Source organism: Sturnus vulgaris, chromosome 1 (genome assembly GCF_052056855.1).
Source record: "Sturnus vulgaris isolate bStuVul1 chromosome 1, bStuVul1.hap1, whole genome shotgun sequence".
NCBI lineage: Eukaryota > Metazoa > Chordata > Aves > Passeriformes > Sturnidae > Sturnus > Sturnus vulgaris.
This window is the reverse complement of record NC_142243.1, coordinates 16380263-16402978: the sequence shown is the minus strand read 5'-3', so window position 1 is coordinate 16402978 and position 22716 is coordinate 16380263. Positions and strand designations below refer to the sequence as shown.

Genomic DNA, 22716 nt, shown 5'->3' with positions numbered 1-22716 from the left:
TCTCTGGCTGTCTCTGCCTGTGATCCCTTGACAATGGCCAAGTTCCTGTCACGTGTGTTCCCCTGGTGCTGTCTGGAGGACAGCCTGCTCCTGCTCCCTCTGCTCCATGGGGCACTTCCCAGAGCCACAGAGAGAGTTCCCACACAGAACTGTCAGCTACAGATGGTGTCCAGCTTACTGCATCCTGGTAACTAGATTCAATCAAGAATCCTCACTAAAATTAAGTGTTGGCAGAAAAGAACTTTTAAGAGTATGTATAAGTGTGTAATTCAGGTTTCAGATCTAATTTATTTGCCCTCTGTCAGTGATAAAGTCATGTTACAGACATTTGCTTTTTAGTACATTGCCTGGGACAACACAGCCATGATTTTGCTACGTTAGCATTCCAAACTTCTTTGCCAAGCCAACCAACAAAGTAATGGACAAGACCTTTGGTTCACTTATATATTTATGAATGGAAAAAGTCATAATGTAAATTTACTCATTAAAAAAACTTGGGTACAAATTACACATACAGAAGACCACCCATTTTTTGAATCACATGGACACCTTAGACCCAAACAACTCATTGTAATAGACTTTAGTGAGAATACTCCAGGTAAAGATTACAACAATTGGAAGCATCTTGGATTTTTAAAAAAGTATATTTCAATACATAAGTTTGTATGCATGCTTTAAACAAATATAGTTCAAGAATGAGCAAAGAGTCTAAACAAAAAGTAATATGACCAGCACTAACATTAAACTTCTCATCCAGGTTTTAATATGTTAGTCTAACGTAGTGTTAGTTACCATGCTGTACTGAAAAATGTAATGGCACAATCTGATCATGGTTCATTAAATATTATACCCTACTTCCCCATAATATTTAGGCTGGTCATAAAATTAACAATGCATAAGTAAATAAGTATAACCAGTTATAGACAGTTGCTTGTTTTACAAATTGTCATCAGGTAAGACATACTGTCCCCAGAGACTCAAGAGATGGACATTCAATCATACCATTAAAACAGTATGGCCTGAAGAAATGGGCACAATTCTTTGAAAGTATATTAAGACAATTCTGTTAGCTTTTAGTCACCCCTTGTAAATAATCATGGTATGACTTGAATACAAGACCAAACTTTGAAAAGCAAAGGATTTTAATCGGCATAGTGCATGATTGATTCAACATAATTCCCAGGAAACAAGCCAGTTACTCGATTGCAAACTCCTTCATACCAGCCATCATCGTTCTTCTTTATCACATAAATGATTGCACCCTCCATAAACGACAGCTCATCGTCTTTGTCCTTTGTATAGTCATATATAGCAACAACTGTGGAATAAACAGGGACATATTTAGCATTTTATTAATAGCAACAGTATTAAAAAACAATTGTACTTCAGAGAATGTTAAAATAATAGTTTGCTATTGTGAGATTTTCAATAATGAATTCACATGCTTTTCCTGTTGAATGTCAATCCCAGAAAATGGAGTTTCACTTTCCTTGCAACCTTAGCTAGCACTAAGAAGTGGGTGGTGACTACATTGAACACTCAGTTAAGCTGCTGACAGAGAAGTAAGTCCAACTGTGACACAGTAAAGTGGAGCTTATGGACACTTAAAAGCTGAGTTAGGGAATAACTAATTTGTGTGGTACCCATTTTTGACTAGACTACCTCAAAAGCATGTGGATCTCTTTATATGAATCTCTTGATTAGAATGTGGCCAAAAAAATTTTACAAAAATCATTCCACTGAGGCCCCTCTTGGCACCTCAGCGTGGCCTTGCACATATCACTGCTAAAGCCACTGCACATGAATGGTCTTTTCTACAGAGCTGTTACATCATAAGGAGTTTTAGCATTACTTTTCAAGGAGCTGCACTGAGTTCAAGTAGGAATGCTGCTGAAGATGCAACATCTGTTATTTTCTGCATCTGCTTGGTTAATACCTTACTCTTACCAATCTCCAGCTTGCTGTGTGCCATTAACAAAGCAGAGATTTTCCAAGGGAAGAATGTTGCCACCACTAATACTGGAGTTAAAAACTACTGTGAATATACAGACTTCAGATATCACAGCCTTACCCTTCAAAAGTTAACATGGATTTATGCAATTGATCAGATTTATGAATTCCAAGAATCCACTGTTTTACACCTCCATATAGTCTCAGACATCTGATGCCTTAATGCCTAGCAGTGATGTGCTGCATCAGTTCTTTCCATCCCATGGGTATGTCCTGCACAGAGTCCAGCTCGAGTGAAGATGGAACACAGGAGCTGTGCCACAAACATCACAGGTACCCGGCCCATTTTGTACTTGCTGCAGCACCAGCCAGCTCATGAGAAAACTGGAAGCACTGCAGCTGGTAAAATGGTCAGTGCTACAACACAGGCAACTCCACAGGTGGGAAATCTGCTTGTCCATTATTTATGGGAAGAGATGTTTACTACGTGACCTCATACCTAAGCTAAGCACAGTTCACAGTCTGCTGATCTGGAGTCACTGATACATCTCCAAGGAGGCCCCAACACATTTTATAGTTCAAAGTCTAATAATCTACTCCTGTAACCTAGTTTGATGAGATAAATACAGCTTGGAATTTCTGTCCATTTTGCAACAATTTGTACATGACTGCCCCGCAGTCCTGAGGTATGTACAGAAAGTCCAGCTCATCCAAAGATGAAAGCCATCTGCTTCTCAAGAAGAAGCTTGCTTTTTCATCCATTCTAGAATGCTTGAAGATACTTTATAATTTGTCCAAAGGAGGATTATGTCTTACCATACTAGGTATAGACACAAACTAAGGAAAGCACGGTTTGAGTTCTCACTTAGGAGGAACAATGACTGTTTTCATCTGACCATCTAAGTCCTTCATTCCCTTCAAATACCATTAATCCTCTGATACTGCACTAACACAGCTGCAACACTTCTCTTACCTTTCTCTATGTAGTTTTTAGGTGCCCAAGCAGGATCTCCATCTGCATAGGGATCACTGTACTGCACAACAGCAGCTTCCTCATCCTCATAATCCACGGGGGGTGGTGGTGGAGGAGGAGGAGAGTCATCAAACATCGGCATCTCATCGGGAGGCGGCGGCGGGGGAGGAGTCGGGCTATCAGCAACTGGAAACATTTGGAGATTATTGGTTTTCCTTAAATCACGACAGCGTGGAGACGCAAACAAACCTGAGGCTGTACTGTAAATAAAAGGGCTGGGGGACGACACACACAGCATGCACTATAATACCATGCACTGATTAGGAACAGAGGCTTTGTATTAACAACTACAACACACAACTATATTTATTATTAGTGGTCAAATCTATGTGTAAATGCTACTAGAGTCAAAGCACATGCTGCGGGGCATAAGCTGAACATCAGCAGAGAGGAAAGCTTCCTGCTCCAATGTCCATGCGCTGCAGCGTTAGCTATGGAGGACTCCGAGTGGCACCCTCTGAGCCAGGCAGCAACAGGCCTCTGACTGGGCCAGCAGCCTGATTGGTTTTGAACAAATCCTTTGTCTGTAGCAGTCACTTCAATTTACTTCTGAACACTGCTTCCTTGGATTCTTTCTCTTCATTAGGGAACGAAAAGATCTGGTGTGGATCATAAATACTAGTTTCTTCCCTTTTTTAAGATGTGACCAGGTAAGAGGAAGCCAAGTAATCCTTCTGCAGAAGAAAAACTTTGTACAGATCCTTATCTTGCAGACTAGCCCATGTGTGTGCACACATTCAGGAATCAATTAATAAATGGAAAACTCTAACAGGCAGTTGCTGCTCTTAGAGAAAAAGTGCTCAAGGAATTAAATGTATAATCCAAAATGTCAAATCCCTGCCCTGAGATTCTCCAATCAGCACAATTACAAGTTGCTTTGGGAAAAGGAAAAAGAGAAAGGCGCGTTATGGTACCAATCACTTTTTAAATCAGTTCATTAAATTAGTTTCCAGTAATGCTGACAGCAGCTGGCAGCGAAATAGAGATGGCATACTCAGATGCAGGACATCAAGTCACTTCATCCTATTCCTAGAGAGATGTGGTCCACTACACATGGACCTAGTGTAAGCATTATGAAGCCACAAGTTACTGAAAGGAAGCTACTGTTACTAAAATCAACTTGGTTACATAGCAACACAGATTAATTTTCAAGAGATCTGGGATTGTGCACACTGAAAACACAGGCTGAAAACCACTGCTCTAGGCAGGGTTTGATGGAACAAGGCATCAGGCTCCAGAATGTGCAGCTCCAGCACACAAATTTTGAAAAGAAAGCCAAGCAACAGAGAAAGAACAACACTACACTGAATGAAGCTTTAAGTACTCGTAGTTACAATGGCACTGGAGATTAGAAATAGGGTTTTTGTTTGCTTGATCACTTTTTACTTTTGGCCGATCATTACTCTAGTGCTGACTTAACCTTTGCTCTTCATCACAGCTCTTGGGCACAGCTCCCATATCCTGTCTGGGTCAGACTGGCTGCACTGGGACAGGTCTGGCACCTGCTGCCAGGGGCAAAAGGGGACAGGAGCTGCTGGGGCAGGGGCTGCCTGAGCCCAGGCATCAGCCTGCTCCCTCCCCTTGGAGAGTCAATTCTGTACCTGCAAGCCCAGCTCCTCTTCAACTTGACCAGCTGAGCTGAACACCCCACAGCTCTCTCCATCAAAAAGACTGGCTGCCACTGTATTAGTGATTCCTCTCCCATACAGAAGCCCATTTATGTCACTTGGAGACAGACTAACAAAGTCCTTGGCGGAGTGAATGCTACGTCTTGCCTATTACTGAATAACACTCACAGACAGGCTTCATTAATCCACCACAGACACATGACAACACCATTTATGAATGGACTGGTTTTGTGCTGCAGTTTAACACATCTTCCACAAATGTATTTCTCCCCTTAATTTCTGTCTGCAGCTAGGAAAAAAAAACAGAGTTGAAACAACAATCATTTCAGATCTTGAGAAATCCTTACCTTAGGAAATGTAAAAAAAAAATTAAAAATACCAAAAAAAAGTTCTGTTTATTCAACAACAAAGCTGCATATTTGAAAAGAAGGAAAGAGAAAAGGAAATGCAAGTGTGAAAGCACCAAGACATACTCTAACTGAGATGCAATGCAGGAACTGCAAGCTTTATGGGAAACATTTAAAACAATTCAACTTCACATTAAAACAAGAGAGAGAATGGAACAGAAAATTAGACAAGTGCCACTCCATTGAAGTATCCCTTCGCCTCTTGGACTTTAACCTAGACTTTGCCTGCTTCTAAACTTAGCCAGATTCTAGGACAGCATCACTTCTCCTAGGGGAGGGAAAAAAAGCATGCAAAAAGCCACTCTAAATGAGAAAGAGTAAAGAAACGAGTACTTATATAGCTCCAAACTGAGATCTCTTGTCTGTATTCCCACCCTTGTTCTTTAAAAGGGGACCAGCAGACTCCTTTTGAAAGGACTGGGTGTGAAAATACAGCCACTTATATCAAATCAGATGTCTCTGAGCACCAGACACACTGGAAAAACCTCTGGAGGAGATGTCCATGGTTTGGACGCAGGAGAAAAAGAAAAGGCATTGCATAGTTTCTAGGCCCTCTCTGTCCTTGTCCTCCAGAAGAAGTCCACAAGCAGAGGCTGTTGCTTTCCAAACCAGCAGATCTCCATGATAAGGAAAAGACAAGTCTACTCACATCTCCCTAACACCAGAGACTTCCTGCAGAAAACGAGGCTGATGAAAGTCTAGCACACAATGCCAAAACTCAGCAACAGCCTCTACAGCCAGTTTTGCTGAGCATATGCACACACACCCCTGCCTCTGGAGTGAGGCAGCAGCAGCTCCTAGCCATACTCGTTATATAACTTTCCAACCCAAGGGACTATTAAAAGAAAGAAAATAAAGAACAATTCCTATGACCAGATTTCAAACTTCAGCTGTTTTGCTGCCATCTCATCCACAAGTCATTGTGAATTTTGCTGTTGCACACACAAGCCAGTCTGCCTCTTTCACCTCCCCTCTCCCAAGGGCTGCATTATCTCCAGAAGGACAATACTTGGAACAATTCAGAAGCAGGTGTCAATTTTCTCAAGTTTATGCAAGTGAAGACATGTAACCTTCATTTTCAGCAGGTTTACCTCTGCACTTAATATTTTGAAAAGTTTTCAACACAGTTTTGTGGCACACTACTCTACATCAATGTGATTCTTACTGTTTCCCTAGTACAGCAACAAAATACCTTCCTTTTGAAAGAGAACCAGAGACATGTTTCCAGCCTCATGCAGAATACTCAGAACACAACCACTTAAAAACTCTAATGGGAAGCAGAACAGCAGCACTACTCAGACCTGGGGTCCCTAAATGGATGCTGCAGCTATATAACCATCTGTGTAATAGTAGCCCCTGAGATCCCAGCAAATCTCAAAATTGTTCCTGAACACTTTAAAAACATTTTTAATTTACTTCATCTTCTATCTACATCACATTTAGTCTGTTGTTTACCGAACTGCAACAAATTCCTAGAGAGAAGGGTATCTCCAGATCAGGAACATGACTTTACACCTGCACTAGCACTTGAGACAGGAACACTCACCTGAAGGGAATCAAACAGTAATGGTAAAAGCAGAGTTACCAGTATAAGCACAGTACAACTAGAGACCCACCTCTCACAAACCTAACAAGCAGAGCTATGCTGCAAGAAGCTCAGCAGGGAAATAGGAGAACACAAAGAAATGGAGAATGAAAGGCTGCCAAGAGGAGAGATGCCTTACAAGCTCCTTTGTAATGCATTAGATCTTAAGAATGCGTGTTTTCAATTGACTGTACAGCTTCCTGAAAAATGCTACAGTATTGGAATCAATGGTTACACATTCTGACAGTCTACAAAAGTCTTTCTAATACAAACTAATCAATTGTCCCTACTGAAAAAGGCAGGGTGATTCAACATCAAATTAGTATTTTCAATTAAAATACAATTTTATATTCACACCAAACATATGCCACATTTCACACTGTATTTCTGTAATAAATTTGCAGTTCAGAACTTAAATGAGTCAATAATAATCATGCACATGTTATAAAATATTGAAGAGTGTGCCCTTCAGCTCCAATAGCATATTGACACTAGAATGCAAGATGGTATTAGCTTCTGGAAAAGGAAACAAAATAGAGTCTGACTTGCCAGCCATGCATGCTAGAAGAGAGTAGGCTCTACCCTTTAACAGCTCAGCTTGTCCAAACTTACTGTTTTCCTGCACCCTGGCCACGAAGCCTGTGAGAGGTATCTGTGGAGTCAACTGAGGCATAGGGGGAGGGGGTGGAGCAATAGAAACTGGTAGCAACACACACACCATATCGGGAAAGTCAAATGGACAAAGGAAAAAAAAAAAGGGGGAACAAACAAAAGCAGCCGTCAGTAACGAGGACCACAAAACAAAGTATGTAAAGAACAACAAGAACACACACACACACAAGAACCTTCTTCAAGCTTGTTTCCAACAAGGCTGAATTCGTGGTTAGCCAATGGAGGATCAAAAGCAAAGCATGCCCGTGTTCAGCCAGGTAACAGCCGAGCGCAGGCTGCGTGTGAAGGTTCCTGCTCTGTCACACATTTTGTGTGCTTCACCTGGGGAGCACACAAAACTGAGCTTTTGTCTTGCTGCTAAATAAGGATTATTCAATTTAGCAGTTATCTTTTCAAAGTGAGCTACTAGAAGTAGAGGTGATGTTTCGCAGGATTCTGGACTCCTCTAAAACCAAAGTGGAGTGCTACATCAAGTGCAGCAAAGCAGCACTGGCACAGGGCAAAGACAACTTTTGCAAGGGGCACAGTGTTCCAGCATCAATGCTTCACACAGAGAATCCCATCACTGTGCTCTGCTGGGACAGGGGCAGTCACAGTTAGCTTACTGCATTTTTGTTTTTCTCAAAAAAAAGGGACCTTGTTGCTTGTTGGTAGAAAAACTAGATGGGTCTAGAGCAGAGTGGAGCTTTACTGAGTTTTCTGTGGTGAGAGGGCACTCAGCAGCCTAAAAGGCTAGTGAAGGCTTCAACAGCTCCAAGGGGCTACAGGAGCATGCAGGAAGCCCTTGCACGCTCATCTTCTCTCAAGTATGTGCCTATCTGGTGAGTAGTAAGACATGACCAGAGCTGTGCTCAGAGACACTGGGCTGACAGCCCAGATGTTCAACTCTTCCCTGCACAGGTAGGGAAGAGGAGTGGGAGCAGTAGGGCAAGCCACTCAAACTATCAACTCTGACATCTCCCTCTTAAGTGCAGGGAATGAAAAGCATAAAACAAAAGCCCACCCAGAAAGTCAACAAAACATCAACTCATTTTTTTTATGCCATGTCCCTTCTCAGCAGAATTTCTCTTGCACTGGAGCAAAGAAATTCCTGTGAAGGCGGGAATTCAGCAGTAATAATCCAGTTGGAACCAAATTTGAAAGAGGTTCTGTTCTTCCAAGTAAGCAACAGTTTTAAATAAAGCTGTAACTAAGATTAATGTTTGATGAATTAAAATGAAGCATTTAGTTCATTACAAAACCAATAATCAAATAAATTGTATGGGATAAATGATCAATAAAAGCAGGAGAACAAACAGTGTCTCACAAAACTGAAGTAAACATCTAAGAAAAACCTTAGGAAACATGGGACCTGGGTTTAATGTAAAGACAGTAGCACTACAAAAATAATCACCAGTTACAGAAACAGAGGAAAACAGTTTCAAGTAGCAAAACACACCCATCAAAATACTGTTTAAAAAATGCTGACCATCAGTATTTTGAAAACACCAGAGAGACTAGATTAAGAAACAGCACCTGCATTTGAGCAAAAAATTGCTTTGGACAAATGTAAACATTCAGAAACAGTGGTGTGCACAGCATTTAAGACAACTGAACTATTCCCAGAAGTAAAATCCTGTGTATTTAACGGAACTCAATTGTTCAAGCAGGAGGGAGTTTCTGTTGTTATGGTGAATTAATTTGGAGGAATAAGAATGTGGAGGAAAATGAAATGCTAGTATGGGTGAGCAAGAGTAGAAGGAAAATCAGGTTTGGAAAAAAAGAAAAGATAGATACTGTGTCTGCATATAAAAATGCTTTCTGACTAATGTAATACTTCTAAAATACTCAGAAAACTCTTCTCTTCAGTGTCTCAAGTATTTTAAAAGCATTCTTTTCTTAAGAGTAAGTACACAACAGCAAACACTGGTCTGAAGAGATCTTGAGCCCAAACATCAACATTTCTTTTCAAAAGAAATATTCCTCTGAAGTTTAAAGACTTGGCATGGCATTCTGGACACTACCGAGAAAAAAACATTATACAGCTGCCACTCCTCAATGTGTATTTGATCAAAATTTATGGAAATGGCAAGAAAGAAGTTTCCTGATAGAGCTTCCTACCAGCAGCTAAGATCCTTATTTTGCAGATCTTTCTGCAGTGAACGTTGCTTGCCCTTTTGGTGTAGGCAGGCAGGAGGCTGCTGACTAAAACCTGCTCACCTGCCCATGGCATCCATCCCTCATTCATCTCCTTCTGTACTCTTACTAGTGTGAAAGCACAGAGAAGTTGTTTCCTAAAAGAGAGAGACTGATCTCTTTACCAAGAACAAAGGAGAAACTTGGAATCAGGAAAGGATTTAAGAAAGAGACAGAGACAGGGAGGAACTGTGTGACATGAATATGAGCATTCTGCTCAGATAGTACTCTTTTGTCACTCTCCAAATAGGGGAGGACTGTACTACAATCACATTAGGTCTCCTGCAAAAAACCCTGGGTTTAGTTTATGTACTCCAAGCACACCTGAAATGCCAAGTATAATGTGCCTATAATTAGACATGCAATCCTAATAATTTCTTGTCATGAGTAACAGTAAACAAGTCAGGGGGGAAAACAGTATAATTGCATATAGTGCAATCACTGTATAATTTCAATATGGTTTTTCTTGTTTGTTTTTCCTTCTATTTCAGGGAAGAAAGCAGTAATTTCATTGATGCTTCTCATAAATGAATTAAAATGCCATGCATGCTTTTACAATAATTTTGCTCAAAACAGTTTGTGATTTCAGAGCTCAGCAGCTTACTTGAATTTTGAGAATAAAGAGGCCCGCCATTAACATGAGGTTGAGCAGAAAATGGGGCAGTCACAGAAGGATTCCGTCTGTATCCACCAGAAGATGCTGAAGAAGTGGTAGAGTTGTGTCGCGAGATTTGCCTGGTCATTGTGCCATACTGGGAACCAGGAGCTGAACCAGGAGCAGCTGAAAAGCATTAGCCAGAGGAACCAAGGAAAAGACTTAAGCAGAGCATTACTTGGGATAGAATGCAGAAAATAGAAAAAGTCCAGAACGTGGAAAATACTTGATTACAGTTCTCCAATAATTTAAGGTCAGTAACAAGCAATTAACAGAAAAACAAACATCCCTGTTACAATCAATAATGAGGAAAAAAACCACACAGAACATAAACCAACACTCATATAAAGGGCATTGAGAAATGCTGAGAGTACTTTGAGAGACTGGATTGGACTGGAAAATTGAATCCAACTCTTAAGTGTATCTCAATTATACTACATGCAATAATACCCTTCATTAAAAAGCACAGAAAAAAAATCCACATTCTGCTCAAAACAAATTATTTCCATTGCAAAGCTCAACGTGCCTTCAATCTAATATAAAACAACACTAACAAAACAGTGAAACAAATGTCATGAGCTTCAGACATTTGGCACATTTATCATTCGTATTTGCTGGTTGTGCTTTTATATTGATGGAATTTGTACTAACAAATCAGAATCACCAATGCCAGCTGACAAAGATGTCATTTATTCTTCATGATAAACACCCATATTTACCTTCCATCAACTTGCTGCACAAACTTCAAGGTTAACAAAACAGTTTAAGTTTCTCTTTCTGTTCTGACAGAAAATTACACCTTGCAAACTAATGAATCTCATGTTGTAGTCGCATGAATTAACACAATTCTTAAATGCAAAAATTAGGTTGCAGTAAAATGTTTTGTGCTTCTATATATATACATCATATAATCAAATAAAACACAAACAGCAAGCAGCCAGAAATCTGCAGTCCTGTAACGTTATCCAAAGTTACTCTCACTTAACATTTCAGTAAGGGGGAGTGCGAAGAGGTTATATGGATCAAAGCCTCCAAAGCTAGTTTCATAATCCAATCAATTATTTTTGTCATCAGTCTTTGACAGGAAAGGGTGGGGTATTTTTTCCTATTTTGAAAAGTACTATTTCTAGATCCCACCCTAACTGCTGTATGTAATGCTTGAAGCAATTTCTCAAGAACTGTTAGTTCATATCCTCAAGTCTTCCCGTTGGACACCTGCCTGCAGCATTATGGAATCAAAGCCAAGTCACTGTGACAGACACTTGTGCTTTCCAGTCACTTTATGGCTATGGAATAGAACACACACATCACCCTACACATAAGCTACCATTTCTAAGCTAGACTGCAACTGCTGTGACTTAGTTTCTGCTGCAGGAGTTACGCAGTCTAATACCAATATTCAAGCTGATTCTGAGATCTTATAGATCAGATTAATTGGATCTTAGCTTAATTGGGAGAAGACTTCAAGCAACTAGCAGCCTTTTCTCCATACCTAGTGCATTTAGCTTCAGAGGCTTTAACCACAGGAAATTAGTGGAGATTAGATTTGTTGAAAAAAAAAAACCCAAAAAAAATCCCAGAACTGATTTTTGTAATCAAATCACATAGGTCCCACTACAGAAGAAAAAACACCCTCACTAAGTTCATTAGGAAGGGATGATTATTGATTATGCAGCATGACTGCAATCACTTCAGCATTGACAAGTCTCACCTATCAGACTGCCCATCGGGAGAGGTGGAGGCAGTGGTGGTGCTGGCGGGGCTCCAGGAGGAACAGAAATGTGTGCTAATAAAATAGTTTATATTCCTAATTAGGCCATATTATTAAAAGTTAAAAAAAAATACAGGCACTTGATAGGCTTCCCAAACAAATGAAAATTCAACTATTTTCAATATTATTATTGATAATATTATCAGTGATACAAATTCAGACCCTGATCCTATCCAGGGTTCTGTACGCACCAATCTTTATTCTCATTGACTTTTACAGGATGCCAGGTGATAGTAAGATGTCATGCCTATTTGTACCACTGCAGGACAAGAAAAGGTCCTGGAAAAGGAAGCCTACATGTATATAAGGAAGAGAAGACTTGTCATCCAAGAAACAGAGAAATCTCTGCAATAGTAAAATTACATTACACCAAAACTCCAATATTTTCTTATAGTCTTATGGGCTTGCAAAACACACAGTTAAATAAGTGACTGGGCTGATTAATTACTGAGATAATAATAATAAAAAAGAAGGACCCTACTCAATCTCACCATTCATCATTCCTTAAACACAGTGGAGTGTGCCTCTAACGCTGAGAGATCTCTCAGAGTTCTTTCACCACAGATGGCAAAGTTAGCAGAGTATTTCAAAAGCCAGTGTTTCCCATTAAACATGTACATAGTTGCTGCTGCTCTCAGGGCATCCAGAAATGCCAAATTGTAGACACATTTAAAATTACAGTTAAGTTTTAAAAGGATACATTTGTCTTTTACTCCCCTTGTACACCCTTGATTGTCTTGTTAAAACATGGACCAGCAAAGGTATTTTAACCATCCACTATTCAGTAACTGAATGTCCTGCAAATACTCTTGGTAAAGAATTAAAACTTTAGACATCACTCAGCACTTGTAAGTTATTTTCTGAGTAGGACTGTGCTTCAGGACAGTTTCTCCCCCATCATGTTTAGTCCAAGTGCCTCTGCAAACACAAGGAAGTAACAAGCAGCCTGGAGGAGTCCCACCTACCTGGCCCGATGGTTGGCGGTGACGGTGTAGGCACGGCAATGGGAATGCCAATACTGCTGCTTCCACTGTTCTCTCGACTGCCACTTCCTCCACTACTGCCACTGCAGAAGAAAAACACACATATTAGCACAGCATCTCCTACAAAAGCATATCAACAGGTCACACTTCTTGTGCGAGCTCTGCTAGCCTAACTCAATTACAGACTGTTGAAAAGCTCCCTATTAAATGCCCCTGTCTTTGCCTACAACTGCATATAGATAATCAAGTCTGGATGCATTACATTCCTAATAAATGTAATTAGCTAAGCTGATAAACATCACTATGAATAAAATGTGCAATAAAATGCTTCAAAGAATAAAAAAGCAATCAACCATGCAAGTTCTAGGCAATGAGTAAAAACTGCAGGAGTAGTTCAGGAGCCTTGTAATAACTGAAAGTAGTATGCTGGGACTGGAAGACTTCATGGCTAAATGCTAATAATTATTTAGGATTAATCAAGATGTCAGCTGAAGGAACATATCCTCTACTCAGAGCAGAAGTTTAAATTGCTAAGTTTTCAACTGAGAATGGACATGATAAACCATCTGAGGTGGGGTATTGAGTATGGTGTGCCTAATTTTCTGTGTATCTAACACTCCCCACTACCCACACACACACACCTTTTATGCATGACAAGTTTGTTTCTAAGATGGTCTGAAAGGTAACAGTACAGCCAGCTCAAAATTTGTCTAACTAATGCTATATGATATGCAAATCAGAGGCCAGCAATGCAAAACGTAGTGAACTACTGGATGACATTTCTATGCATGCCTTCGTACGCCATAACACTTATTTTCTTAGAAGGAACTGAAAAAGAATCAAAATTCAGGTAGAATCTGTTCTTAGTCTTATCTAAGAGAAGTCCTTAGTTCAAGTCTTCAATTTATATGCATTAAATGGATAATGTAAAGGAAACTAAGCAGGTAAGATGTTTTGAAGCCAAAACTTCACTTTAGTTCATTCATGTTAATTAAGAGTACTCAGTGAAGTTCTAGTTTATTTACTACTCCTGGATAGCTATAAATCTATCAAGGGTCAAGTGCAAATCATTCAAATATATATCTTTAGAAAATAACGTTACAAAAAACAAAATTGGTTATCTGAAATGGAAGCCAAGATAAATCCTTCAAAATTAGCGTTCTGTCTGCTGAAGACCTTGATCTTGGTCACCATGGTTGCAGCTGAATTTTTAACTGCAGACTACATAAAAGAAGATCTTGTGAGACAGGAATAAGGAGCATTCACAGTAGCCAGTTAAACAGACTAACAAGATCCTCATGCAGCAACATTTAGAAGTTATCTAATTCTGACAGTATTTCATCACCAACTGTGTCTAAAATACTCTCTCAGTCTCTCTTAGTGACCTATCATGTTTATCTGCCTACTGGGAGTTTTTTTAAAAAAGAAAAATATTAAGAAAGAAGCTCTCTAAAAAACAAGCTAACCTTTTACTTCTAACTACATTGAATTCTTTCATCTGTTTTTTCCCTGCAGTTTGAAGCCTGTGATAAAAATCACACTGAAAAAAAATGAACTCACTCAAGAGACTCAGAGAAACATTTAGCCTTGCAATTCAAGAACAAAAAATTTTTTAAAGCTACACTCAGAATACTGAATATGAAGGCACTTCTTTATGTTAGGGAAGTCAGCAATGCAGTAAAGCTCTGTTGATGCAGTGGTAGAATAACTCACCTTTTTGCCTTTCAACAAAAAAATGAGATGTACAAAACTTCAAGGCTTTTCTGTGACTTTAGTAAGCAATGGCTTGCCAGGCAGGAAAGAGTTACAGTGGGAAAAGACCCTACCTGTGTGTTCGTGGTCTCTGGTTCAAGGAAGCTGTCCTTCCTGGACTGTGCTGACTGCCCAGCCTGGCAGGGCTGGTCATGTAATCATTCGGGACTGTTGGCGGTTTGACTGGCTCCAGGGTTTTGTAAGGAGTATTTCGTCTGGGCAAGGGAAAAAAAAGATTTGAAGACAGAAAGATAAAGAATCAGAAGATTAAAAGGATAAATAAGTGAAGTTATAAATTCATTTGTTTTCTAAATTTTTCATTAAAGATCACTGCAGTGACCCACACTGCGGTACATTAAAATTCCAATGGGCAGGGTAGACAGCTCCCAGTCAACAGCCCGAAGTACTCTTGCATAGACACATCCATACAAGTTGGCCTACAGCACATAAACTGGTCAAAAAGCCTAAGCTAAACTCCCAAAATACATTATTTGAGCAACCTAACATACAATAGCTACATCTGTATAACATCCTGGGTTACCTGTCAGCACATGACAAATTTCCATTGTACCAATCTCCTCTTCCCTGCCCCCTCCTTCCCTTCCCATCAGAATCCTTTCCAAAAGTATTCTTGGCTAAAGGTATTCATCTAATTAAGACATCAGCAAGGCTGAATCAAGATTCACAGAACAAGTGACATTTGCAATCACCAGTGCTTTTCCTAGGAGCACTGCTTCACGCAGTAATCAAGCAACCTCATCTCACATAAGCACATCTCAAAGTGCCTCATAGATGAGCTTCATTGTCTCCATTTTGTGGCCCAAGAAAGTGAAGCTCAGAGAATTCCAACCTAGCAGACTGCATCAAGTTAGAAATATAACATGGATCTTTTGAGATCTATTTACCAGACCCCATTACTGCCATAAGAACAGTGCATTTATTGTACTGAAACGCAGAGCTCTTCAGTTCTCACCAATAACTGAGAGATCCATTGCAAAACACAGAATTTGGCAATGCACCAGAGCTAAGCAGAACCAAAAATACTGAGCTACCGGCATTTAATAATTTGTTCAATTACTGGTTATAACTGAGTTGCTAAGTTATACAGCTTCCTGGTGTTTTAAGAGACTTACTGACTTTTCTTTCTACATTATGAAAAACAACAGTACTAAACTTACTTTTCACAGTTATTTCAGTTGGAAGCACATTAACAGTCTGTCCTGCTTATCATTTTTATTTGGTAGTCTTTAGATCTCTATTGCTTACAACCAGAATACAAAATTTCTTCTTTTTTCCACTGATTTCTTTTGGCAGATCTACGGGTGGTGACACCCTGCATATTAAAATCATCTAGAGCTCTTCATATAGACAAGCAAATTTACAAACACCACAGTATCTGAAAACAGTTACAGTATTTCCACTTCTTTCTTTGAGATGTTTTAATAATAAATTGTTATAGATGAAAGACAAGAACACGGTTTCCTGACACTGCTCAGAAATTCCCACCTCACTGTCCCCCAATGTTTCAGGATGATCCCGGGAGCCCTTGCCACCAGGGAGAGCTACAGGGAGCACAGGGCCTTGTTTTGCTCCAGGACCCTCAAGGAATGACTTCAACTACTCCTGCCACATCCAGCTCCAGCAATTCACTTATTCTTCCATGGTACTTCCAACCTGAGAAACCAGTGATTTCCACAATCTCTCCCTGGTCCTGTGAAGAGACCCCTGCTTACTTCACTCTTCATGATTTCCATGCAGGACTTCTTCCCCACCACATTCCTTTAGATAGTGCTGCCCTGGAGGGACAAGCTGCACAACAGGCAGCACCTACTTCAAGGCCGATGTTACACACTACGCTCATTCTGGTTTTACATACTTATCTCTGTTTTCTGGATCAAAGGGAGAAGAGCAGCATCCTTGCGGTTTCTAGCGATTTTTTCTGCATAAATTAGGGTAAGTCATGCCTGTGATATTTCATGCTTTGGCAGAACACGGCTGCTCAAGACAAGAGCTGTACTTCCTGAACGAGAAGGGCAGATAGAAATCTCTCTTACAAACCCACATTATTCCTCCCCCTCAGCCAACTGCTGCCGCTTGTCAAGCTCATCTGGAAATGACATTCAGCTGATTAATCCTTATCAGCCATTAGCCAAGGCAACCAAACAGCTCTGGCTTGTTGAGGGGGGAGTATTGAGAGAGGCAGCTCACCAGTACATCAACGCTGCTGTTTCACTAGCAAGCATCCAAGAGGACATGAAAGTGCTACCCAGGCTCCCAGGGCTGATAAACAACTCTCTCAGCTGGGATAAGAAACACAATTGGAATACTGATTTCATGCCCTTGAGCAATGGGAATTTTCAGAAAACATGCTGTGGAAACCTCTAGGTTAATTTCTCTGTGGAATATGCAGCAAACACTGATGCACATTTGATGCACAAAGCATCAAATAGGGATTAAAAAATCACTGAGTCTTCAACAAAAGGAGCTGCTGCTTCTAATTTTCCTTGATCACTGCTCTTGATCTCTACTCTCTTCCATCTCATTATTCCTCATTTTTCCAACTTCCTAACTCTCCAAGACAATATACCTGAAACCAATACAGCCATGCCAAACAGCTTTACAATGCCTCAGTCCCCCACAGTATAAGGAGAGGGTTGAATGTGATAAGTAGAATGTCATTTAGGATGCTTTTTGGAAGATGTTGCACAGTTGAACAGACAAAACCATATGGCATATGACTGAGCTTCTCAAGTATTAATGTTTGGTCTCCAGCAACAATTACTTGCTGGCATACCAAGATAAGCAGATTTCACTCCCCACAGGTCCACAGCAGCCAAAGAGATGCAGGGAACTCTGCTCACAGTGGGACTTGGGAATAGTAAAATCCTTGCTCATTTAAGTATAAAAATAAAAATGCACAAGCCAGCAAGAATCAATGTTGTCACTGTGTTCACAAAGCCATAAATCTTGCTTAGATAATGCAACAACTACAGCACAAACAGCCACTTCACAGCTCTTCTAATATTAAGAAATTAGTAGACAAGAACTTTACTCGTAAAGCCTTTCCCACACTGAACTTAAAACTTTAAGATTCATTTCTGTCACTAAGGATTTCTCCCCAAAAGTCAGAAATAACAATAGCCTCCTCATTTACCCATATTAAATTCTCCCCCATGAAAAAAAAATTCTTTCAGTCATCCTGAAAACAAAAGTTAATGCAGCTGAAGGGGCTCATACAGAAAAGGTTATTGTGATTTTTATTTGCTAAAGGCAACCAGAATTGCCATCTATCTATGAATTTAAGAAACATCAATACTAGCACAATTAAAAATTTCTATTCTACAGAAGGGACCAGGCAGTCCATTCTTACCCCAGAGTTCCCCGGCCTGACATGGGAGGACTTGGTGGTTTTTGTGTAGGCGGATTTGTTCTTGACAAGGTGCCAGTTCTTGCAGGCTGGTTATTTCCATGCTGAAATAAGGGAAAACATGATTTTATTTTTATAACAGAGCAGCTCTATTTCTGATAGCTTTTTTTTTTTTAAGTGTAAGAATATGAAGTGAGAATTCCCAGACAGCTGTCAAACAGCAAGTTTTCAGCTACACGAGACAGACACCAGTAAATACAAAGAGTCTAAACACAAGCTTAATGTTATTTTCATTATTAATTAACAACAGACATCAGAAAGGTAAGCAATTGACAGGTTCATGCACAAATGTCTTCTATCATTTTTTTCCTTAAAGGGAAGCCACATTTGTATTCATTGTCATTCGGATGTTAATAATTTAAATCAAACTTTAACACTGACAGTACAATACAGCCAGCTTGGCCCAGAATTTCTCAATCTACCCCTGCTATTTGACTAGCAGAGTCATTCAGGTTGTCTGGGAAGTCTCCTGCAAAAAATGTAAGTGAAGGGAATCAAGGCATCTACTGAATTCAGAGCAAAGCACTATATGTGTTAGAGAAATTAATGTATCTATATATAAATGCGGATGTCAATGTATCACAGATATATTGACACGCTAAATGCTGTAAATGAAAAAAAAGTATAGCATGTTTAATCTAAATATCCTATGGAAAGCAGAAGAGAGTGTAAGAGAGCGCTAGTTTTCAGTTTTAATGGCTCTGCAGCCTCTACTATCAGTCACATGAGGCACTGTGGGTCAAAGGAGAAATAACACTTCTTACCTTGGCTTTTAGCCACTTAACGTTGGCAAAAAAAAGGGGGAAAAAGGTAGAAATTAATGGCAGATCCATCACAACTGATATGACAGGTTAAACTAAAGATAATCACATTTTAAAGAAATCATTTGTGTCTACTGATAATTAGATCATCCCAGTACACTAAGAGAGATTCAGCTGTGTCAGTTATAGAGAATTCCGTGTCTGATGAAGTGACCACAGGAAAAGTACTTTGTGAAAATTAAGTTTAGCTCAGCTTTGCCAGATATGTCTGCCAGGTTCTTCATGGGCAGTAAAGGGTTGAAAAGCCCTCTGCTGACCATTCAAGTCCAAAACCAAATCAGTGCTATTTCAAAGGCAATATGCACTTAAGAATTCGTTAAAACCACAGTTTCAGCAATACGCAGAATATTGACAGGCCTGTTGCTTTGGCATTTAACCTCCATATGCTTTCAAGAAATCCTAGCTGCTGCATTGAATGGTAAATAAAGAAAAGGGAATTTTTAAACAGGATGAGCAACAGCGCCTTTCACCTCTGGTTTATTGATTGAAATCTGATTCAAGTCAGCAAAAGGCTGGTTGCTCAGAACTGTTGGCAGGGATATAATGATTGTTACTCTGAAATTTTATCTTTTAGAATCAAGTCATTATATGATTCCACTGTATCATTTTAACAGCCTTCGTGATTGCAGAGGAAAAAAAAAAATCAAAACTTGGCCTCATGAGGAAAACGTAACATTTTAAATTAACTCAAGCCAAGCTCTTTCATTTTTAGGGAGAGCAAGGGGGTCATGGGACAGGGGGATAGGTACTCATGTTTGAAAGGGTTAATTTTACCAATAAAATAGAAGTAAACACAAATATCCAAACCAAAATGATCCCAATGCTTTTTTTGAGATTGTTCGGAATTAAACTGTTACTTCCTGAACAAGCCTTCTAAGGCAGAGCATTTCAAAACTGTGAGTTTGCATCTTCTTTTCCTCCTCCAGGAAACACAGACTAGTTTAAAGGCATCCATTAACTCAGTAAAAAAAGTAATTAAAACATGCAATACAGCAAATGTGCATTTGAGACTTCTGACAAGGTCTGCAAAAACAGTGAAAATCAGCTGGGGTTTACCAATCAAATGAGGTTGAAAGCCACTGTCCTTAAGTTATTCACATTACAAAAACAGGAACATAAATACTGTTCCAAAATAGGGATACAAAAGTTTAGGTCTGGTAGGTGAATTTGAAGGTCAATCCATTTACATTTACTCCCAGCCTGGGCAGAAGCTCCTCAGCAGAGTTCACAGGCATTTAAACCACCTCTGTCCCCACATACTTATTTCATGGATAAACATGCAGATTCAGTTCCCAAGATGCCAAAGTATTCTCCCAAGTAGTGTATTTTTAAAACAGGCCTTCAGTAATGAAATTTGCTTTCTCTTCTCACAGGAATATGTGACCCTTCCCCTTACTGCACCAGCTGCCAACAGCAATGGCATAATACAAGTAATTTGTTAAAAGGAGGCCAAAGACCGAAACTCTTGGTTCTGTCCCTCCACTGGCAGACATAGCTAGTTTTGAAGGCTTAAAAAGGAAGGGTGGCATGGTTTCTTATCCAGCTACTATTACTAAATTTGCCTGCCTCAAAAATGCAAAACCAAAAAGCTTCCTTTCTTTCCTTCCCTTATGCAGTGTCACTCAGCATTTATGGTGAGTACTTCCACCTCGCTCCTAATCCCTGTTACATTCTGCCTCCACTGCAGTGACAGTAGAAATATCAACATGTAGCAATGATTCAGTTAATCTTCATCTTATTTCAAACCCTTCTACTGCTAAGTACACTAAACATTTATCTGAAGTCCAGCAGCTCTTGACCTTTACTCCTGTCTCTAGGACTACATCAGGTGAGCTTCATCTCTTTTGCTACCAGTTAAATAATATACAGACAGACACACACTTGATTGCTCAAGAATTAGAAGCTGTTGTCATACTGACTTCTATATGTAAAAAGGTCTGTAGATGTCCTCTTTGTTCTTGTCAATATAAAAAAAAAGTCATACAAGCAGGAGAACAGAAGGCCAGAATACAAAAGGAACTGTGATTCACATGGGAGAGCAACTCCTGATCCAAAAGACCTAAGTAAGGGGGAAAAGCAAACAAACCAAAGCGAGATGAACCATATGGCTATTTAATCATGGTTAACAAGCTAATTAATTAGGAGGAGACTTTTTTTTAATCAGCTGAACTTATGAGGTCAACATTGCTGAATTTCTTGGTCTGAAAACAAAATGTGATGCTTTCTAAGCTATTTAGAAAACCTGCTTGGAATCGAAAACAGTTTATGTAGCAGGGTCTAGACTCAGTGTGATTTGAAGATGAAAAAAGGCAGCAGAAAACCAAAAGGAATGGCAGGCATGTGCTTAATGTATGTGCAAGCCTCTCTCTACAAATGCCTCTAGGCCAGCCAGCCTGTTGGCAGAACACAACCATCACCAAGTGCCTGATCAGTACCAGGAAGGTCAGAGCCAGGAGGGAGGGAAGTGCAGGCCATGAGGAGGAGAAGCAGTAGCATGCACATGGTTCACAGCCGTTCTGAGAGGGTATAAAATAAGAGACAGGAGGTGCAAAAGGAAAAAAAGCTTAATAAAATTAAGAGCATCATTGAGAACTCCCGCTGAAGCTGTAAGGAGCATGATTCCCTTCTCCTCCTGCTACTTGTATTACTGCACACATAGGTGACAGATCTCCTGATACCAGCATCCTGGATGACACATATTAGAACAAAAACAGTCTGTAAGCTTGCTGGGGATGCTTGTGATGCTGAGGGTGAGAACTAGACAGACCAGGACATTCCCAGAAAGGGAATAAATAGGGTAGGCAGCAGTACTGGTTGGGGTTTCTTGCAATGATATAGCAGATCATGTTTTAAAGAAGCAAGCAGAACAATCTTGCCTGTCCAGGGAAAACCCAACAAGCATGTGGCTGTCCTGGATAAAGCTTTAAGGGCTGTCACAAAACTAAGCGAAAGAAACCACAATCTCAGGTTCAAGAAATAAGAGTCAATGCTGCTGCATTTCCAAAATGTCATGGCTAGGGCAGGGACACATCCACAGGTTTTGGACAGCATGGGAGAGCCAGCAGCGGGCTGGAAAGGAGCAAAGCAATTAAGGCAATGGACAGAGCAGGTGTTTGCAAAAGCCATGCAAGGAGTTTATCAAAGCCAAAATTGAGGCTGCTCCTGTAACTCATGCCAGGAATTCAGAGCACCTGGACTTTAGAATTTAAGCTGTAGGTTTGGAAGGACAAGTAATGACTGCTAGTACCAAGAGACTTATTTGCTTAAGGCACCTCTCTTGGCAATTCCAGCATACTCAGTTCTGGTAGTTTGAAGAGTAGAAAAACACCTGCAGTACTGCCTTTGGGAGAGGGTCACGGTAACTGAGGTCAAAGGGACAAGAAAAGGAATGGCCTGAAAAGGAAGAGTGTGAGGAAATCAGAAGTACCCACCGGCAGTCAAAGGATGTCGAGACATCAAGGGACTCCACTGCCCGGCCGCAGGAGGCAGCCATCTAACTGTTTTTAATAGTTTTCATGCCAAGTAACAAGTCATGGGGGAACATTAGTCATGATTCAGGGAACTATAAAGCTATCATTTGAGCTATAAACTGTGCTTGGAAAACTAGGGGTAGGCATGGCTGTAAATAACTCATTTATGTGAGCAAATTTATCTGTAAGTACACAAAAGACCACCTGCACACAAGTAAAATCCTTATCATGCTGATATTCAGCAAGTTTCTCCTGCACATTTCAGCTATGAACTCTCCAATTTCAGAGTGCAGGAACTTCAAATCTCTATGCAGGTTTTATTTCCTGTGCTGTATTCACTCATTACTTCTCTGACTCCTGAATTTAAAGATCTAATTTCACTCTATA

At 40.0% G+C, this 22716-nt stretch overlaps 1 protein-coding gene across 12 annotated transcripts in view; it reads right to left on the bottom strand.

Annotated features, from left to right (window-relative positions):
* Positions 1-430: 430 nt before the first annotated feature.
* The window catches only part of ABI1 (abl interactor 1), a 78675-nt gene continuing 56389 nt past the window's right edge, over positions 431-22716 (bottom strand). For 2 of the 12 annotated variants that reach the window (XM_014882184.2, XM_088160271.1), the window contains 9 exons: positions 18803-18817; positions 17982-18082; positions 14686-14826; positions 12842-12942; positions 11817-11891; positions 10055-10231; positions 7216-7302; positions 2924-3109; positions 431-1318 (listed from right to left, as the gene is read on the bottom strand). In XM_014882184.2, coding sequence (XP_014737670.1) covers positions 1143-1318; positions 2924-3109; positions 7216-7302; positions 10055-10231; positions 11817-11891; positions 12842-12942; positions 14686-14826; positions 17982-18082; positions 18803-18817 — 1059 coding nt within the window. In that variant the 3' untranslated portion in view covers positions 431-1142. The remainder of the gene's footprint in view (positions 1319-2923; positions 3110-7215; positions 7303-10054; positions 10232-11816; positions 11892-12841; positions 12943-14685; positions 14827-17981; positions 18083-18802; positions 18818-22716) is intronic. The other 10 variants (XM_014882186.2, XM_088160278.1, XM_014882185.2 and 7 more) reach the window with 9 other exon arrangements.